The sequence below is a fragment of the Vombatus ursinus genome, unplaced genomic scaffold, assembly GCF_900497805.2.
Source record: "Vombatus ursinus unplaced genomic scaffold, bare-nosed wombat genome assembly UNPS02014772.1, whole genome shotgun sequence".
NCBI lineage: Eukaryota > Metazoa > Chordata > Mammalia > Diprotodontia > Vombatidae > Vombatus > Vombatus ursinus.
The window spans coordinates 23148663-23166947 of NW_020954550.1; the positions used below are offsets into that span (position 1 = coordinate 23148663).

The 18285-nt window shown below is 38.0% G+C and overlaps 1 protein-coding gene across 9 annotated transcripts in view; it reads left to right on the forward strand.

Annotated features, from left to right (window-relative positions):
* The window catches only part of ARL15 (ADP ribosylation factor like GTPase 15), a 483734-nt gene that overhangs the window by 147396 nt on the left and 318053 nt on the right, over positions 1 to 18285 (forward strand). For all 9 annotated transcript variants that reach the window (XM_027863576.1, XM_027863578.1, XM_027863579.1 and 6 more), the window contains one exon: positions 10471 to 10615. In XM_027863576.1, the coding sequence (XP_027719377.1) occupies positions 10471 to 10615 (145 nt within the window). The remainder of the gene's footprint in view (positions 1 to 10470; positions 10616 to 18285) is intronic.

An 18285-nucleotide genomic window follows, 5' to 3' on the forward strand; every position in this document is an offset into this window, starting at 1 on the left:
TCTCTCTCTCTCTCTCTCTCTCTCTCTCTCTCTCTCTCTCTCTCTCTGTGTATATGTATATATACATATATATACATATATATGTATATATATAATTTTATTTTCATTTATGAACAATCACTTCCATAAGCTTTTAAGTTTTAAATTTTTCTCCCTTTCTATCCCTACCTCCCTCCCCAAGATGGCACACAGTATGATATAGGCTATACATATACATTCCTATTAAACACATTTTCACATAAGTGATGTTGGTACTTTCTTGAGGTATTGAGTGTTGTGTTGTTCCAGCATCTCAGGGACTTGAAAGCTGTTAGTGCTCTTAAAGTGGTCTGATCCAGGGCATAGTCTGATCGTCCATAACCCTCCCTTTTTCATTCTCTCCACACCCTCCTCCCCCAATGTCTGTAAGTTCCTGACCTGGGTTTGATTCTGTGCAATAGTAGGTTGCTATTGGTCTCAGCCTCTCTCAGTCAGCTGGAAAACTCTGTTGGTTCAGACTGGCAAAATTGTAGGCTCCACTTTGGTCAGAGATTCCTTCCTTGGTTATTTCTCTGCAGGCTGGCCTATATTGTGGAAACGACATCCTGTTGTATGCCTGGGGTCTGAGCCACATGCTGCTGCTGCTGCTGGCATTTTTTTTTTTTTTGGCAGTTGGGGTTAAGTGACTTGCCCAGGGTCATACAGCTAGTAAGTGTCAAGTGTTTGGTCTGAGGCTGGATTTGAACTTAGGTCCTCCTGACTTCAGGGCTGGTGCTCTGTCCACTGCGCCACCTATCTGCCCCATGCTACTGGCATTTTGAACTTCTTCTTTTGTTGGTTTTCTACACAGGACCTCCCTACTGGGGACCCCCACCCTTCTGACAGCCTCTATCCTTCTGTCGCCATTCTCTTTCTCACTCCACTCTCCTCCCTCTCTCCTAGATATGTACCATATCCCTATGCAGGTTCTTTTCTCACTCTGCCCTGGATCTGTGCCCCAGGACTGGGGAGTGGGTGACAAAGCTGCTAGTTGGCACCTGTCCCCATCATGGTGTCATGATGTGGTCTGGGAGGTGTCCTGTAAGGGTCAGGGACCGTCTTTTGCCCTGGTATACAGCTCCCTAGAGGGGTGCTCTTGGTGTCCGCAGACTTCTTGGTCAATTTCTTTTTGCTGAGCTGGGCTGGACAAATGATTCACGGTGACATTTTCTGGAATCTCCATCAGGATTCGGTCTAGTTCATTTTCTAGATCTGTTTGGGGAAGTTTGCGGAGCTCGCTGCACGCTCTGCAATTTGGCTCTTCCAGATGCTTACCCTCGATAAAAACAAGTGCTGCATTAGGAGAGAAGCCCACTGGATCTTGGTATAGTGAAGGCTGGAGACCAAAGTGAGTTAAAATCAGATCGTAGTCTTGTTTAAATAAAGCATATCATGTTCTAAAGAGAAAAACAATTTAACATTTTTGTCCAGTTTTAGGAACTATTGCCAGGATCAGATTTTATAAATTGTTATTTATATTATATTATTTTCTTCTCTAAAACACTTTTTTTGGCCAGTATTTTCTTTAATTCTAGTAGGTATGTATATAGTATATTCATATATATTGCATAATATAACATATTTTGTTAAATATTATATAACTCTTAAAGAGTATACCTATGAATAATTGGATTTCTTATTTTTAGATGATAAATTCTTTGAGGAGACATTTATTTGCTTTCTATATAATCAAATAAAAATAATGATAATTGATTTTATATGGCACTTGAATTTTGAAAATTGTTTTATACACATTATTTAATTTGTGCCTAATAAATACCCCATGAGGGAGATACTTTAATAGGTATTGTTTTCCTCATTTTGCAGATGAAATAACTAAGGATCAGAAGGGTAAGTGACTTAGTAACTGTGGTCACACACCTATTAAGTGTAAAGAGGCATGATTTGAACCCAAGTCTTCCTGATTCCCAGTTTAACACTTAATCCACCATGCCATAATGTCTATCATTATTAGTCATATTGGAAATTATAATTAAGAGAACAAAATTACCTTCATCCACTGCTGAGCTTAGTCCTTAGTGGTGACCAAGCATTAATACAGAAAATATTTGTGTGTGAACCATAACGTCGTAATGAGCACAATATCACAAAGGTCAACGTTCTGATGAATATGGGGAAAACAAAGAAATCCATTATTAAGTTCCAAAAATTAGGGTGTTAGTCACTTAACCCTGTTTGCCTCAGTTTCCTCATCTGTAAAATGAGCTGGAGAAGGAAGTGGCAAACTACTCCAGTATCTTTGGCAAGAAAACCCCAAGTGGGCTCACAAAGAATCAGACATGACTGAAATGACTGAACAACAAAAGGTGGTGCAGTGGTTAGAGTGCCAGGCCTGGTGTCAGGAAGACTCCTCTTTATGAGTTAAAAAATATGGCTCCAGACACTTGTAGTTGTATGACCCTGGGTAAGTCACTTAATCCTATTTGTCTCAGTTTGCTCATCTATAAAATGAACTGGCAAAAGAAATGGCAAACTGCTCCAGTATCTTTGCCAAGAAAACCCTCAGATGGGGTCTTGAAGAGTCAAACATGACTGAAATGACTCAACAAAAAACAGTAATCTACATGTTAATTCCTGACATCAAGAATAAATTTGTTGCTTTGTAGCTTCTACTCATTGACCTTGTTGTTCTCCATCTTCCACATAATAGCTCTTCAGAAACTTGAATAAAACTTATCATTTCCCTAAGTCTTCTCAAAATTAAGCATCTTCCCTTAAGTGTCCTTCACTTGACATGGTCTCAAGGCCTTTTTCTCTGGATGCTTCTTGGCTCCTACCTTCCTAAACTGTGGTTCCCAGAACTGAACACAGTCTTCTAGAAGTAGTTGGATCAAGGTTATCAGTGATCTCTCAATTGCCACATTTTATGGTCTTTTAAAATTCCCTCTTTTTTCTTGAACTCCTTAGCGTTTCAAATTATTGACCACCCTTTCTTCCTTGATATTTTCTCTTCTGGTTCTCCTACATATGGGACTACTTCTTGTAATTTTCTTTTGCTGGGCCTTCCTTCATATCATTCTTTTGACTGTGGGTGTATCTATGCCCTGGCTTGATCCAGTGCCTCTTCTTTCTTTCCTCCACAATTCCATTTGATGATATTAGCTCCCATGGATTCAAATCTTATCCATAGGTAGATGATTCCCAGATGACTTTGTGCAGCTCTAACTGCTCTTCTGAACTCCAGTTCCATAGCCTCAACTGCCTGTTGTACATCTCTAATGGTTGTCCTATAGAATTCTCAAACTACAATGTACAAAATGTACGAAAAAAGAACTCGTTATCTCTCCTTCCAAATCATCCCCTCTTCCGAACTTCCCTGTAAGGATCAATAGCACCACCATCATTCTAGTCACCCAGGCTTGTAACCTTGGTATCATCCTCAACTCATCCCATATATCTAATCCATTATCAAAACTTGTAATTTCTTCTCTATACCATCTCTCATATATGTCCTCTTCTTACACAACCACCATCCTAGTTCAGGGTCTCATTAACTCTCATCTGCATGATTACAATAGTCTTCTAATTGGCCTCTCTGCTTCATGTTTCTTGCCTCTCCAATTCATCCTCCATTTAGCTTCCAAAGTGATTTTCTGAAAGGGTAGTTTTGTCTCTGCTATCTCCATCCTCAGTAAATCCCAGTGGCTCCCTATTACCTCTGGGATATAAAGGCCTTCGTGTGGCATTTAAAGCTCTTCATAACCAGGCCTCTTACATTTCCAATATAAATGCAAGCTCATTTTCCCATAAACAAATGTTATAATAGGATGCAATATTTTTGAGTCATATGTTTATTTAAAAACACCATAACATTCATAAACACTATATATCATCAGTTATAATCTACCTGTATGCTATATAGCATATTTTCTAAAGTAAATGCAAGTTAAACAGGGAGGTAATCAATCACATAAAATTCAATTTCTTTAAGCACTTATCAGGACAAGAACTTTGCCAGGCAGAAGGAATGACTTTGGGGTCTTGGGGAAGATTACTATATAGTATCCCAAAAGAATGGCTTATGCTTAAAGGCAGAGTAACCCTTAGAGACAAGGTAGAGAAATAGGGAGGCCTCTTGAAGTTCATAATTGGGTAAACCAAGTTGAAAATCCTACAATATGTCAGGAAGGATATTGACTGGGTAAAACTTTGTGAGTTGCCTGAAGTACGTACTATCAGTAATAACATGAGTGCTCTAAATGTAATTTAGTCCAGGTCATACCAGTCCATTTTGTTGATAGTTTATACTAGATTTCTTCAACAGAGGGCAAGGAAACAGGGTAAGGGAGGGGAACCCAGGTATATAATTTAGATTTTTAAAAATCTTGACAAGATTATGTAAAGAAGGCTTAAAAAAAAGGAAATCTGTAATAGCAATAGGATGATATTACTTCAGTTAAGCATGGGGCTTAGAGAAAGTCAGAAAACATTGACCTTTGCTTGTATACAGCACCATGATGTATCTGTAGCTGTGATTGTATGTGCAATTTTGAGCCCCAGTATTCAGGGAAGACTTGTTAGAACTGATAGGGTCCAACAAGAAAAACACCGAAGGGAATAGCTGTATAAGGACCACTAAAAATTTGACTCTTGAGATGGGATCAAAGCCTAATCCTAGCTAGGAGGACACAGGCGTTCACAAGGCCGGAACTAGGGGCCCTGTTGAGTGGGTGAACAAACTATGGATGAAAATAACACATTGGGGGCCTGGATTCCATTTCTTGTGGCAGCTGTGTAATAAAGAGAGATTTCCTGGGTTCAAACCCTGCACTCCTGGAACCAGATGAACCTCAGAAGGTGTGGAGCAAGCTTCCATTAGTCGTTTTCTTGTCGTCCTATGAAAAATTTATAGATCTTGTAAGTCTGTTCCAGCCAATTAGAGATTGGATTTATTCTGTGGTGTGAGTTAAGTAACAGCAGTTACTTGCTTCTTATGGGGGTTCTGGATGCTAACAGAAGCTGGAGGTAGCTCCCCCCCCCCATCCTTTGACCATCGACTCTCATGAGTCATTCAGGGGCTTAACAACCCTCTCATTATTTCAACCTTGTTAAGTTGCAGAGATCTAGGGGTGGTGAGAAAAGCAAGTTAGTTGTATCACCAAAGCTGGCAGTAGTACTGAGGAAAGCAGAGGACTCAGAGGAATAAGAGTAGAGGGCATGAACCCTGAACATAAAAAAGGGGCCCTCAAAGCTCCATTCACAATCTGTGGAGTAGTGACTCTTATTATCTGAAATTCTCCACCCTGCCAGCTGCTACAGTGGAAACTGACCTTAAAGGAAAAACGTCTAACTTATCATTCATTCCATAACTGGGGCAAAGATGGCAAATAGGCCTGTAGTGAATTGTCCTTGGAAGTGGACTTGAGGATAGCCCTGTGAGTAATCCCTTGTTCTGTTCAGCTACTGTGGGTTAAGATCAGTGGGAAGTCTCAACTTTATCCTCTTAAGCAGTTGCTAGATTTTAATTTAACTCATTGATGATGAGTAGTATCAAGTTACATTTGATATGCTCTTCACAACTTATAAAAGCATTTTCACATCCATTTTCTTTTTTTTTTTTTATCCTCAGGATCAGTGCTTGGCACAGTGCCTAGCATGCAATAGGCATTTATTAAATGCTTATTGATTTTAGTACAAGTTGTATTGTTTTTCCAGATGAGGAAACTGAGTCTAAGGGGTATCAAGTGTCTTGTTCATATCACATAACTAATAAGTGGAATTGATTTTTTGAACTGAGGGCTTTCTGATTCTATGGGCAAGGTTCTTTAACACTGCTTATTGTTTGTTACTGTTACTGTGTTGACTAAAAACTTTCCATGTAATATTATGTAAGATTATGCTATCCAGGGGTGGGGAAACCTGTGGTCTCGAGGCCACATGTCTCTCTAAGTCAAGTGCAGCCCTTTTACCGAATCTAAACTTCACAGAACAAATTTCTTTTTATTAAAAATTCAAATTAAAAGTATTAAAGATTCTAATTAAGGATTTATTGTGTAACACTGGGACTCAGTTTGGATTTGGGTCTGGATTCAGGAATACCTGCATTCAAATCCAGCCACAGACACTTTTTAGCTGTGTGACCCTGGGCAAGCCACTTAACTTCTGTCTCAGTTTTCTCATCTGTCAAATGAAGGTAATAATTAGTACCTACTTCCCAGGGTTGTTTCAGGGTCAAATGATAGAATATTTCTAAAACACTTTGCAAACCTTAAAGCTCTTTATAAATGCACGCTGGTGGCCAGTATGTTACATTGATAAAGATCTGGAAAAAGGACTAATGGAATGTACCTCAAAGGAGAGTGGGTTTCAAGGGTAATGGCAATGGAGTGTGATGGTGAAGAATGACCAAGGGGAATAAGGAGCAGCATATCTCCTAAGGTCCAGGTGTGTCATGAGAAGAGGAATAATTTATACTAGATAAAACACAAACTCCTTACCTTGATACTTAGCATCTTTCATAATCTGGCTCCATCCCCAACTTTCGCTATATATTTTACATTTTTCCCTGGGGTGGACACTAACTAGGCAGCTAGTTGTTGAGGCAGCTAGTTGTCCCCTGAACTCATTAGTCCATTTCCCTACTTGGGGCTTTTGAGTAAGTTGCCCCTTCCTTCTGTCTCTGGAATACACTCCCTTCTCATTTCTCCTAGACCTTATCCACTTCATGGAAGGTTGACTGTCTTCTATAAAACCTTACCTCATTCCCACCCTTTTTAATTATTACTCTTCTTCCTTCTTTAAATCACCCTGCATTTATTTATCAGTATCCTTCTCCAGGACTATTAGATTTTTGTCATTGTGTAGCATTGCCTTGCCTTGTACATGTAGTTGGTATGGGATCATAGGATCATATATCTAGAGATGGGATGGATTTCAGAATCAATATAGTCCAACCCTTTTTTAAATTTATAGTTAAGGAAACTAAGGTCCTGGGAGGTTAAGTGATTTTCCTGTTACTGTGACTGTTACTGCTGGCTATTGTTACTGTTATTATTACAGCTATTGCTACTGTTGTTGCTACCAGTGTTACTACTTTTTTTTTTTTATTTTAGTGAGGCAGCCAGGGTTAAGTGACTTGCCCAGGGTCACACAGCTAGTAATTGTCATGTGTCTGAAGCCGGATTTGACCTCAGGTCCTCCTGACTCCAAGGCCTGAGCTCTATCTACTGCGCCACCTAGCGACCCCACTGTTACTACTATTAATACTGCTATTACTACTGCTGCTACTATTGTTAACTGTTACTGTTGTTGCTGTTGTAACTGTTTTTGCTACCACTGTAACTGCTATTGATACTACTACTATTACTACTACTACTACTATTTCTACTGCTGCTGCTGCTGCTGCTATTGCTACTGTTACTGCTGTTAGTAGTGCTACTGTTACTACTATCACAGAGGTAGTAGAGTCAAAGAGGATTTGAATGCAGAGCCTTTTTAATATGCAACTTACAATCTTTTTATTGCACCATGCTTGTTCAGTTAATACTTTTGTTGAATTGAATTGCAATAAGAATGTAAAGCCTGGCTCTGGCTTCCTTTAGAATACTTTCTCTGATTAGCCTTTTGCTTTGTAATATATTAGTAAGATATGAAAAACGAAAACTCACCAACCAACAAAACCAAAACCAAATCCCTTGAATGGAAAGTGTTCTCCCAAATATGCTTTTATTGTAAACAGCAATTCAGGGATTTCAGTACCTATTTATGTTAATTGTATGTACTTGTCTCTCCTCTTTAAAATTATAAACCTTTTGAAGTTATAGGTTGAGGTCTGATCTTGACCATGTTTCCTGAAGGTGCTCTAGGAATACTTACTGACAGAAACACTTATTCAGAGGTATTTTTATTGCAGGGCGCTGATAGCTTCAGGCTGATTAGAAGATAAAAGTTTGGAGGCATTCCTTCTTTATCTATTCATGTGTGTTCTGAAAAAAAAATGCAAATTTTAATCAGGCAAAATCAGTTAAAAGTTTTGTGATATTTTATTGGATGTGATTTTTTTTTAAGAAAATAACTTCATAGCCTTTTGCTCTGGAACAGCATTATTTTTCATGTTTTTATGAACCATGAAGACTCCTTAGGTAATGGTATCAAAATCATGAGAAGTATCAAAGATCAACTAAAATTACTCATTTCAGTTATATTAATTTGTGCCATTAGACAGAGAAAAAAGAAATTAGATGAAATTTGTTCAGAAAATGATTTGGATGCATTTTTGTTCCATTAGATTTTTGAATAATCACACCAGTTGCTATTCCATCAAAAATGTATTAGTCAGTCAACAAGAGTTTAGTTAGTGTTTACTATCTATCAGGCACTCCATGTCATAAGTGCTGGGGATATAAAAAGGGGCAAAAACATGGTCTTTGCCTTCAAGGAGCTCTCAGATTCTAACAAAGAAGACAACATGTAAACTGCTATGTATATCTAAGTTATATACAATGTAAATATGAGGTTATCTCAGAAGGAATGACTAGTAGTGAGGAGAACTAAGAAAAGCTCCTTACAGAAGGTGTCACAGTGATAGAGTGTGTTAGACTTGGAATCAGAAAGACCTGAGTTCAAATTCCTACCTCAGATACTAGTTGTGTCACCATGGGCAAGTAACTTAACTTCTTACTACCTCAGTTTCCTCATTTGTTCAAAATGGGGATAATAGTAGCATTTACATTATAGTGCTTTTAGTATTTGACTGAGATTCTATTTAAAGCACTTTGCAAGCCATAGAAAGCTTTATAACTGTTAGCTATTATTATTCATGTTTCTAGAGATTTTGCAGTATATTGTAGAAAGAGCACTTGACTAAGAGATATTTGATTCTGCTAATAATTGCATTTGTTTCCTTAGGCAAATCACTTGTAACTGAGCCTCAGTTTTCTATTTTATAAAACAAGAGAGTTAGGGCCCTTTCATTGCTGATATTTTGTGTTCTTTGTTCAATAACATTAGGGGGAAAAAAGGACTATCTGGCTAGTTTAGTTTTCAGTAGTATTCAGTTGTCCCTTATACTTGATGTGTTATAAAGCCCTCAAATAGGAATCATTGTAATAGGAAATGGAATTGGCGTAGACAATAAGAATGAAGCTCCTGGTGGAGGAGGTCTAAGAGAACATGTTGTCCTTGGGGTGGCCCTATTATTGGCCCTTTATTATTTACCTAGTTGATTTTAAATACCACAGAATTCTACGTATGTAATACATAGACTCAACTGGATGAGCCCTAGCAGAGTGCCTTGCACAGTAAGTGTTTGTTAAATGTTTGTTGAATTGAAATAAGTTTCAAACTGAAAAACTGATAATTATAGAAATTAAATTTGCTAGTCTGATAGAAATATGGCCAAAAACCCCTCAAACCCAAAAACAAAACAAAAAAACAACCCTATACCTAAATCAAGCAGTTGTTCAGTTTCACTTGTGTCTGACTTTCCATGACTCCATCTGGGGTTTTCTTGGCAAAGATGCTGGAGGGGTTTGCTATTTCTATCTCCAGCTCATTTTATAGATGAGGAGCTGAAACAAGCAGGGTTAAGCTGACTTGCCCACACCTCTAGTAAGTGTCTGATGCTGGATTTGAACTCAGAAAGATCATTTATAATCCCATACTGAGGCAAACTGATATGAGTGAACATTGCTTTGGCCCTAATATAGCCCTGTAATTGGAGGGCTACTTTGTACTGAGGAATGTATTCAAGTTGAAGCCTCTTTCAAACTCATGGTTATAATAATACATCTGGCTGATTTTAGGACTGTCCCAAAGATTGGGAACTTTTCTGGGGAAGGTCCAGGAAGTTTGGTCTGGTCCAGCATGGTATTTTTGGAGATATCTTCAAATAGAGTCCAGCATTTTTGTATGACCCTGGAGCCCATCAGTTCTCCAGTCATGCTGTGGATTGGAAGTAATTTGAGACTGATTTACGCTTCCCTGTTTTTGCCTCTGTGTAAACCTGTTTCCCCAGATTGGATGTGAATTTCTGTGGTCTCTGGGAAAGGGGAAATAGTGTTGTTTGCAGTGTATTTTCATGTTTAACAATGAGGAAATACTCTCAGATGACACAAAATTGTTGTTCAATAGTGTCTGACTCTTCAGGACACCATTTGAAGTTTTCCTGGCAGTGATGCTAGAATAGTTTTCTGTTTCCTTTTCCAGCTCATTTTGCAGATGGGGAAACTGAGGCAAACAGGGTTAAGTGACTTGTCCAGGATCACTCACCTAGTAAATGTCAAAGGACAGATTTGTACTCAGTTTCTCCCGAGTCCAGGCCCATTGCTCTATCCACTGTGCTACTCAGTTGCCATGACTTAAAATGGGTTCTACAAAATCAGCTTTGTTAGTGACATAGGATAAAAAAGAGATATGCTCAGTTATTCAAAATGCTGTCCCATTTTGTTGCCATAGACTTTAAAAGCCATGTTTTTTTTCCTCTCTTCTCAGTGTTTTCGAGCATTTTGCTGCAAGGGACCCCCTCCTCCACGACCAGAGTATGACTTGGTCTGCATAGGCCTCTCGGGTGCTGGCAAGACCAGTTTGTTGTCAAAGCTATGTGGTGAGAGCCCAGAGAATGTCGTGTCCACAACAGGTAGGGTTCTGCATTCATGCTGCTTTTTCTTTTGTCTTCTCCCAAGATTATTTATATGCTTTCTGTGTTCTTCAGTTACATTATTGAATTGATTTGTTCAACGAGGTTATATTGCTACATTCCATGTTTATTTGCCTAATGATTATACAGCTCCATTGATGACAATCAAATGCAGAAAAATTAAAAGCTTTATATGAGTTAGTCCTGAAAACTGGTATTTAACCACACACCTACAGCAAAATGAGTTTATACTCGGACCTAATAAGCATCATTAGGCAGCCAGGTGGCAATGTGGACAGAGTTGCAGGGCCTGGAGTTAGGAAGACTCATCTTTCTGAGTTCAAATCTAGCCTCAGATACTTATTAGCTGTGTGACTCTGGGGAAGTCACTTAACCCTGTTTGCCTCACTTCCCTCATCTGTAAAATGAGCTGGAGAAGGAAATGGCAAACCATTCCAGTATCTTTGGCAGGAAAACCCTAAATAGGGTCACAAAGAGTTGGACATTTATGCCTATCATCTCATTCCCTCCTCTTTCTTTTGGGAATTGTCCCATTGTCTCTTTTTCATTGTATTTTTTATTAGTGTTTTTTTTTTCTCTGTTGTCTTCACAAGTGACTAGTTTCTTTTATTTTTCTTTTTTTTTCCTTTGTATAATGATAGTAAGTGAAAGGTATGTCTCTGTGACATTGTTCTTACTTTTCCCTGGTCTTGTTCCTGGGCATATTCTTAGGGGGAAACCAAGAAAAAAAATAAGAGCTGGACTCTCTCTCTCTCTCTTATATTCTCTTTCTCCCTCCCACTCTGTCCTGTACTCTCACTCCACCTCTCTCGCCTCCTTTCTCATCTGTCTTTGTCTCTGTCTCCCTCCCCTGCTCTTCTTCTTCCCTCCCCCTCTTCATATGGATCACGTAATCTATGTAATCTAATATTTTTCTATATAATTCACACACACACACACACACACACACACTCTCTTGCTCATTCTCTTCTTGCCTTCTTACCTTGCTCACTGCCTTCTTTGCCTCCCTTTTAGGCCAAAGGAGGGCCTAGGCTCTGGCTACGTGAGCGCAAGAACTAGAAAGTCAAGGCAAAGAGAAAGCCTCCTCACTCTTCTCTTTCCAGGGGCAAGCCAAGAGAAAAAAATGTAAGAACAGGCTGTGCAGGCATATATTCACTCGTTCACATACTCACATAGTCATCCTGGGTCTCCTGTTATTCTGCCATCTATTTCTGTGCCTCTTTAACCATCCATCTCTCCATATTATCATACGTGTCTCTGTCCATATCTCCAGTATATCTTCCCTTTTTCCTCTCCTCTCTCTGTTCTCTCTCCTTTCCTTTTTCCTCTCCCACCCTCTCCTTCTCACCCATATCCTCCCTCTCTTCTCTCCCTCCTCTTCTGTTCTTCTGTTCTTCTCTCCTCTTCTGCTCTTCTGTTCTGTTCTCTCTCTTTTTTCTTTCTTTCCCCTTTCTTCTCATTCCTTTCTTCTTTCCTCCTTTCCTTTCTCTTTCTATCTCCCTTCCCCTCTCCTCCTTCTGTCCCTCTCTCTCCCCTTTCCTCTTTCCCCCTTCCTTTCTACCTTTTCCTTTTCTCCCTCTCCTTTTCCCTCTCTTTCCTCCTTCCTGCTCCCCCTTTCCCTTGTCTCCGTCTCCCCAGTCTCTACCCCCTCTCCTTTTCCCCCTCTCTTTCCCTTTTCTCCTCTCCCTTATCCTCCTACTTCTTCTCTTTCTGCCTCCCTCTTGCATTCTCTCCCTGTATCTCCTTTTCCTTCCCTCTTCCTTTATCTGAATTTGAGAGAGAAGCACACTGATGAGAGAGCCTTTTTCTAGAGGTAACACATTGTAACAACATCTCTAAGCCAAGATGAATGCCTAAAATTTGGACAGAAAAAGGGGATAAATAGACAGAGAAGTGAAGTGCATTGAAGCCATTCCTAAAAGGCATTAGCTTCTTGAAAAACTGTTACCTGACAACAGGAAGTTGTATGCTCATCATGTCTGGGAACATTCATAACGGAATGTAAATAAGTAGATGTTGAAAGAGGTTGTTGGATCCCCAAAAATAAAATATGAGGTAAATGATAAAAGGGAACAGTAGACAGTATAGGTAGTTCTTCATTTACATTTACCTATTCTTTTATAAGAACAAGTACCTGGGGACATTATTTTCAACTGAGTGGCTAAAGACACATCTCTACCAGATATTGCTGCCTGGAATTTCTCCCAATGCCCTATTATCTCTCCCTTCCCCCTGTCCTCCTCACCTTTATGGCTAAAGACATCGATGTTTCCCAGGTCCTCATCTTTCTTCCCAGCAATCCTCTACTTCTACCCTTGCCTGCTACTCACTGTGCCCTAATGTTAATCCAGGACAGGGTCTGAATTGGTATAATGAATAGGAATGTTGGAGAAAGAAGAAGGGACAGTGCCCCCTGTTCCTAACCACTGCTGCTCCCATAGCCTGGTCTGGTAGATGGCAACTTTATCCTCATTGTTTCTCCTCGCCCCTAGTACTCAGGTTTTTTCTCCCTATCACTGTATTAAAAAATAAAAAAAGTTCAGGAAACTCACTGAATCTGGCTGGTGAAACTTAGATGAATCTTAATTTGGTTTCTTGTGTACAAAGAGGGCTTCTATTATTGCCCATGTCATCCTTTCTCTTTTATTCTGAAAAAGGAGGAGCTGGTGGGGAGCTACAATCTTCTGGGAGTAAAAGTTATAGAGAGGTGCATGATGGGTTCTAGTAAGCTGGAGCATATTTCCAATGATAACACATTTATGATGTTGTATAAAAGATGTCATTGAAGAAATACATAATCAGATGGATCATGAAGTATAAGTAAGGGGTTCTCTATTGGTAGAGCGTGAGTTTTTTGTTTTGTTTTGTTTTGTTTTTTGCATGTGAAAACATTTTTTTTAAACATGTGTTTTTAAAACTTTGGGTTCCAAATTTTCTCCCTTCCTCCCTCCCCACCCACCCTCATTGAAAAGGCAAGCAACTCAATATAGGCTATACATGTGCAGTTATGCAAAACACTTTCATAGTAGACATAGAGCATGAGTTTTCAATTGGTACTTAAAAACTTTTTTTATTTTAAAATTTTATTTTATTTATTTAAAAAAAATTATTTTTCCCAATTACATGTAAAAGCAATTTTAAAATTCTTTTTTCAAATCTTGAGTTCCAAATTCTTTCCCTTCCTCCCCTATGCCTCTCATTGAGAAGGCAAGTAATTTGACATAAGTTATGCATGTGTAGTCATGCAGAACACATTTCCGTGTAAATCATGCTGTGAAAGAAAACACAGACCAAAAAAAATAAAAATTCAAGAAAAATAAAGTAAGGAAAAATTATCTTCAATCTGAATTCAGACTCCATCAGTTCTGTCTCTGGAGATGGACAACACCTTTCATCATAAACCCTTCAGAATTATCTTGGATCATTGTATTGCTGAGAATAGCTAAATTATTTACAGATCATCATACAATATTGCTGTTATTGTGTGCAGTGTTCTTCTGGTGCTGATAATTTCGCTCTGCATGATTTCATGTAAGTCTCTTTCACCACAATAGTATTCCATCACAATCATATACAACAACTTGTTCAGTCATTCCCCAGTTGATGGACATACCCTCAGTTTCTAATTCTTTGCCACCACTAAAAGATCTGCTGTAAATATTTTTGTACATATAGGCTTTTTTCCTTCAGTGGGTGCTTTCAAATTGTAAAACAATCTAGTGTAGGGGTTCTTAACCTCCTGTGTGTCATGGAACCCTTTGGAAATCTGGTAAAGCCTATAAACTCCTCAGAATAATAGTTTTATATTTATAAAATAAAATATATGGGATGACAAAGGAAACTCATGTTGAATTACTATCATCAAAATATGAAAAAAAAAAGCAAAACAAATTAATGGACTCTTGCTTAAGTATCATTGGCATAAACAAAAGGCTTTCAGTATGTTAGGTAGATCTTCTGTGGTGCATTGATGGAAGAACATGGACAAAAATCTCAGAGAAGGAGGAGGAAGACAGAGATGATTGCCGTCTGTACTAACAGAGGGAATATCCACGTAGATGACATGGATCTTTTGTTGTGCTTGCTTCAGCAAGATAAATATATGAGAGAAGGTATGAGACTAGTATGGGAAATTCAGTATTGCACTGAGGAATAATGAGAAACTGTAGCCAAAAGAAACAGGTGGTTGTATGGAAATGAGTATAGGTGGGCCAATTTCTACAGCCCTAAGAAGAATCTAAAGAGAGTAACAAGGAGTTCACATTTATGGAGGTGTGTGGTTAGTATTTCACATGGTAGAAGACTGTAGTTCTTTTAGAAATAGGAGTTTATTTTCTCGACAAGCTCCTTTTGGTGCCTCTAACAATCTGTGTGGATGTTAATGATTTGCAAAATGATCAGCCTTACTTCTTGTGTAAAAATCTGTTATTAAAGGTTTTATGGAGAAAAAAAACTTGATAAGATGAGATTTTAGAATTACTTTTGGATTTCAATTGTCTTTATTATTTCTACTTAGATTTTCCATTAATTTTGGTTGTGATTAGGGTCTGAAATTTAAGAATTATGTGATGGGAGAGTTTTAAAATAGATTTAAAAGTTTGAGTGATGACCTTGAAGAATTGGTTTCTTAGTAAGAAAACATATCCTAAGAAGGGACTGTCTACTATTCATGAAAAGCAAGAGCATTTGCCTCTTCTGAAGGAGAAGGGATTGAGGATTGGATTCTTAATGTGGGTCATCTTTCACATTTGACAGAATTTTAAAAAGATACTTAAGTTGTCAAAACTCAAAGGCTAAGAAATTCTCCAGAAAGCCAAACCTGCTGGTGGAGGAGGAGAAATTGGATAAAAGGGCTTCCTACCTTTCTGTCTTGGTATGGAAACTAGAGTGAAGTGTGTATGTCAGTGGATTCCTTGGGCCATATTCTCTTAAGGAATTTGTTGATAAGAAAGGTTGTTAAGTTCTACATTATACAAATTCAAGGGCTTTTATTGGAGAAAAGAAACCTAAAGGCTTAGAATAATATATTGACACAATAATTGAAAACAGACTGAGAAAAAGTAGGCATTTGTTGTTGAAAGATAGAGGTTGATGTTATATACCTTCTAAAAGAATAGGTTACTATTCTTATATAAATACGTCAAGCAATTCATTATTTGGTTAAAAGAAACTGGATAATAGCAACTAAACACATTATAAAAGGACACGATAATTTGAAAAAGACATTTAAATAACTTTGGCATTAGTTGGGAATGTGTTAAGTCAACAAACAGCAGTGTTAGTGAGAGAGAGATTTTGATATCTACTGTAGGACTGTGTTCTCTAAATGCTAAAATATTAAATCTTGTTTTATGATGTTGAAATCATGTTTGCAAGAATCCTACCAGAATAGAGTCCAAGCATCACAAAGCTGCCATCGCCCAACTATGCCCTTATTTTTGGTCAAGTTCCCCAGATCTGTGGAATGTCTTTCCCTTGAATAGCTCTGTAGAACAATTCAGAATTTCAAAAGCTTGTCATATGTACATACACACGCTTGCTCTCTCTCTCCCTCACACTCAGATTTTGTGGTTTCTGTTTGCAAGTCCAAGCAAAATACTTGTTTATTCCACACGATGAATAAAAATAGACAAGCTATACTGGGAAACTATCATTTCATTGCAATTCTAGGAATGTTCCCATTGTATGAAAAAATATAAAATCCATGTCCCAAATGTATATTTGGGGGCTTGAGGAGGGAAAGGGAATATGTGAAGTGAGATTGATTTAAAGTTGGAAAAATGAGGACTCTTAGACTTAAGGATAACACACTGAACATTTCCTATCAGAATTATCAATTTTTATGTTCTAATAAAATTTGCGTGTTTAATCTTTTTGTGGGATTTGAAGCTTTTCTAAATAATTTAGGTTAGATAAGCCAGGAAAAAATGACTGGATGGTTTAGACATCACCATCAAGTTGTTAGATACTGAGGGCCAGAAGAGGCTTGTTAGATTTTAATTTCTTACCAGTCAAGAAGCAGGAATAACTGCCGCTTTGTCTCTATTTTTCCTTCTGTGTTTAGAGCCATCACTGTTTAGAATATCAATGATCACATATTCGTAGACCTGCTTAATCATCTGTACGATGCCTTTATGAGAGTAATTGACGTATCTATCAAGTGCATCCTTGATGAAGGTATAGGAAAGGACAGATGCTGGGGTTCTGCAGATGATGTTTTAAAGCAGACCACAGCTTTTAGTCATATGATTGATTGAAAGATACAGAGAGCATAAAATTCTTCTAGGCTTATTGTGTATTGACTATAAAAACATTTTATTCAATTGATATTTGATTTAGTAGAGCAAAATTCTGCCTTAAAGTCTCTCTTCCAGTATGGAGTTTCCGGTGTATATATCAAAATCATACAAGATCCCTCAAAAGATGTAACAGAAGTAACCCTTTTTGAAGATCCTCTAGTAATTAATATCAATTTATACATAAAACAGGGAGACATATTTGCCAATATATTAAATAGTGTTCATTAAGTCTTTAGATGGAAAAAGGACTCCCTCATAGATGGTGAGTCCTTTATGATGTTCTGCTAAGTGCTTCAAGCCCCATAAGATTCAAGAACCTATTCTGTGAAGTATTTATTCACTCAAAATAGAGTTTGAAATAACCCTTCATTCAAGAAAACAAAGTGGATAAAGCACACATTTGATAATCACTTGGATAGATCATTCCTAGGGTAAGTCTGTCAGTGCCTATATCCTGGGTAAACATTGTTGAAGAAGATGTTGGACGATGAAATGGGACAGAATTAAATAAGATGATAGTGGGCTAGGTGGTCACAATGGAAATATTCATAATGGTTTTATAATGATCCATTAACTGCCCTGAAGCAAAAGGCTATCTTTTAAATATCAGTATTGCAGACATAGTATGTGGCTGAGTGTCATAAAATACTTCAATTTCTGAAGAACTAAAGTTGTAAATTACTTAGAGGAATAGAGAGGTGCATGATGAATGTAAAGAAGCTGCTACATACTAGTAACTAAATATTGTATAGGATAAGCAATTTAAAAAGTATCCTCACAGAGGTTTATGATTAGAAAAACAGGTGGGATAGTCATAGTATGAGACTAATAGATTACCAAGGGACAGCCTGTGCATCCCATTGGTACTCATGTGATGTCAAGAAATGTCTGCATGTTGAGTTAGACTACCTATGGAGGAATTGTGGGAGCACATGGAATAGAGTCCTACAGGGTGAATGGGCATGGATGATTTGCGTTCTTCTCAATCACAAGGAGTAGTTGTAATAATGAAATCAGATTCATCTAAATCAGAGCTGAAATCCTCAGAGCTTAGGAATCTTCTCATTTAACATTTGGTTTTTATAATGAAAAAACTGAGACAAAATGGCTTTTCCAAAGTTGCATTGTTAGATAATGGCAGAGGCAAAGTGATGGTAATTTACTACTACTACTTCTACTATGATGATGATGATGGCTACTATCACTACTGCTACTGCTGCCACTACTACCACTATTACTACTACTGCTGCTACTACTAGTATTAGCACTACTATTACTGCTACTGCTACTAGTGTTATTACCACCATCTTTACCACCACCACCACCACCACCATCATCACTTCTGTTTCT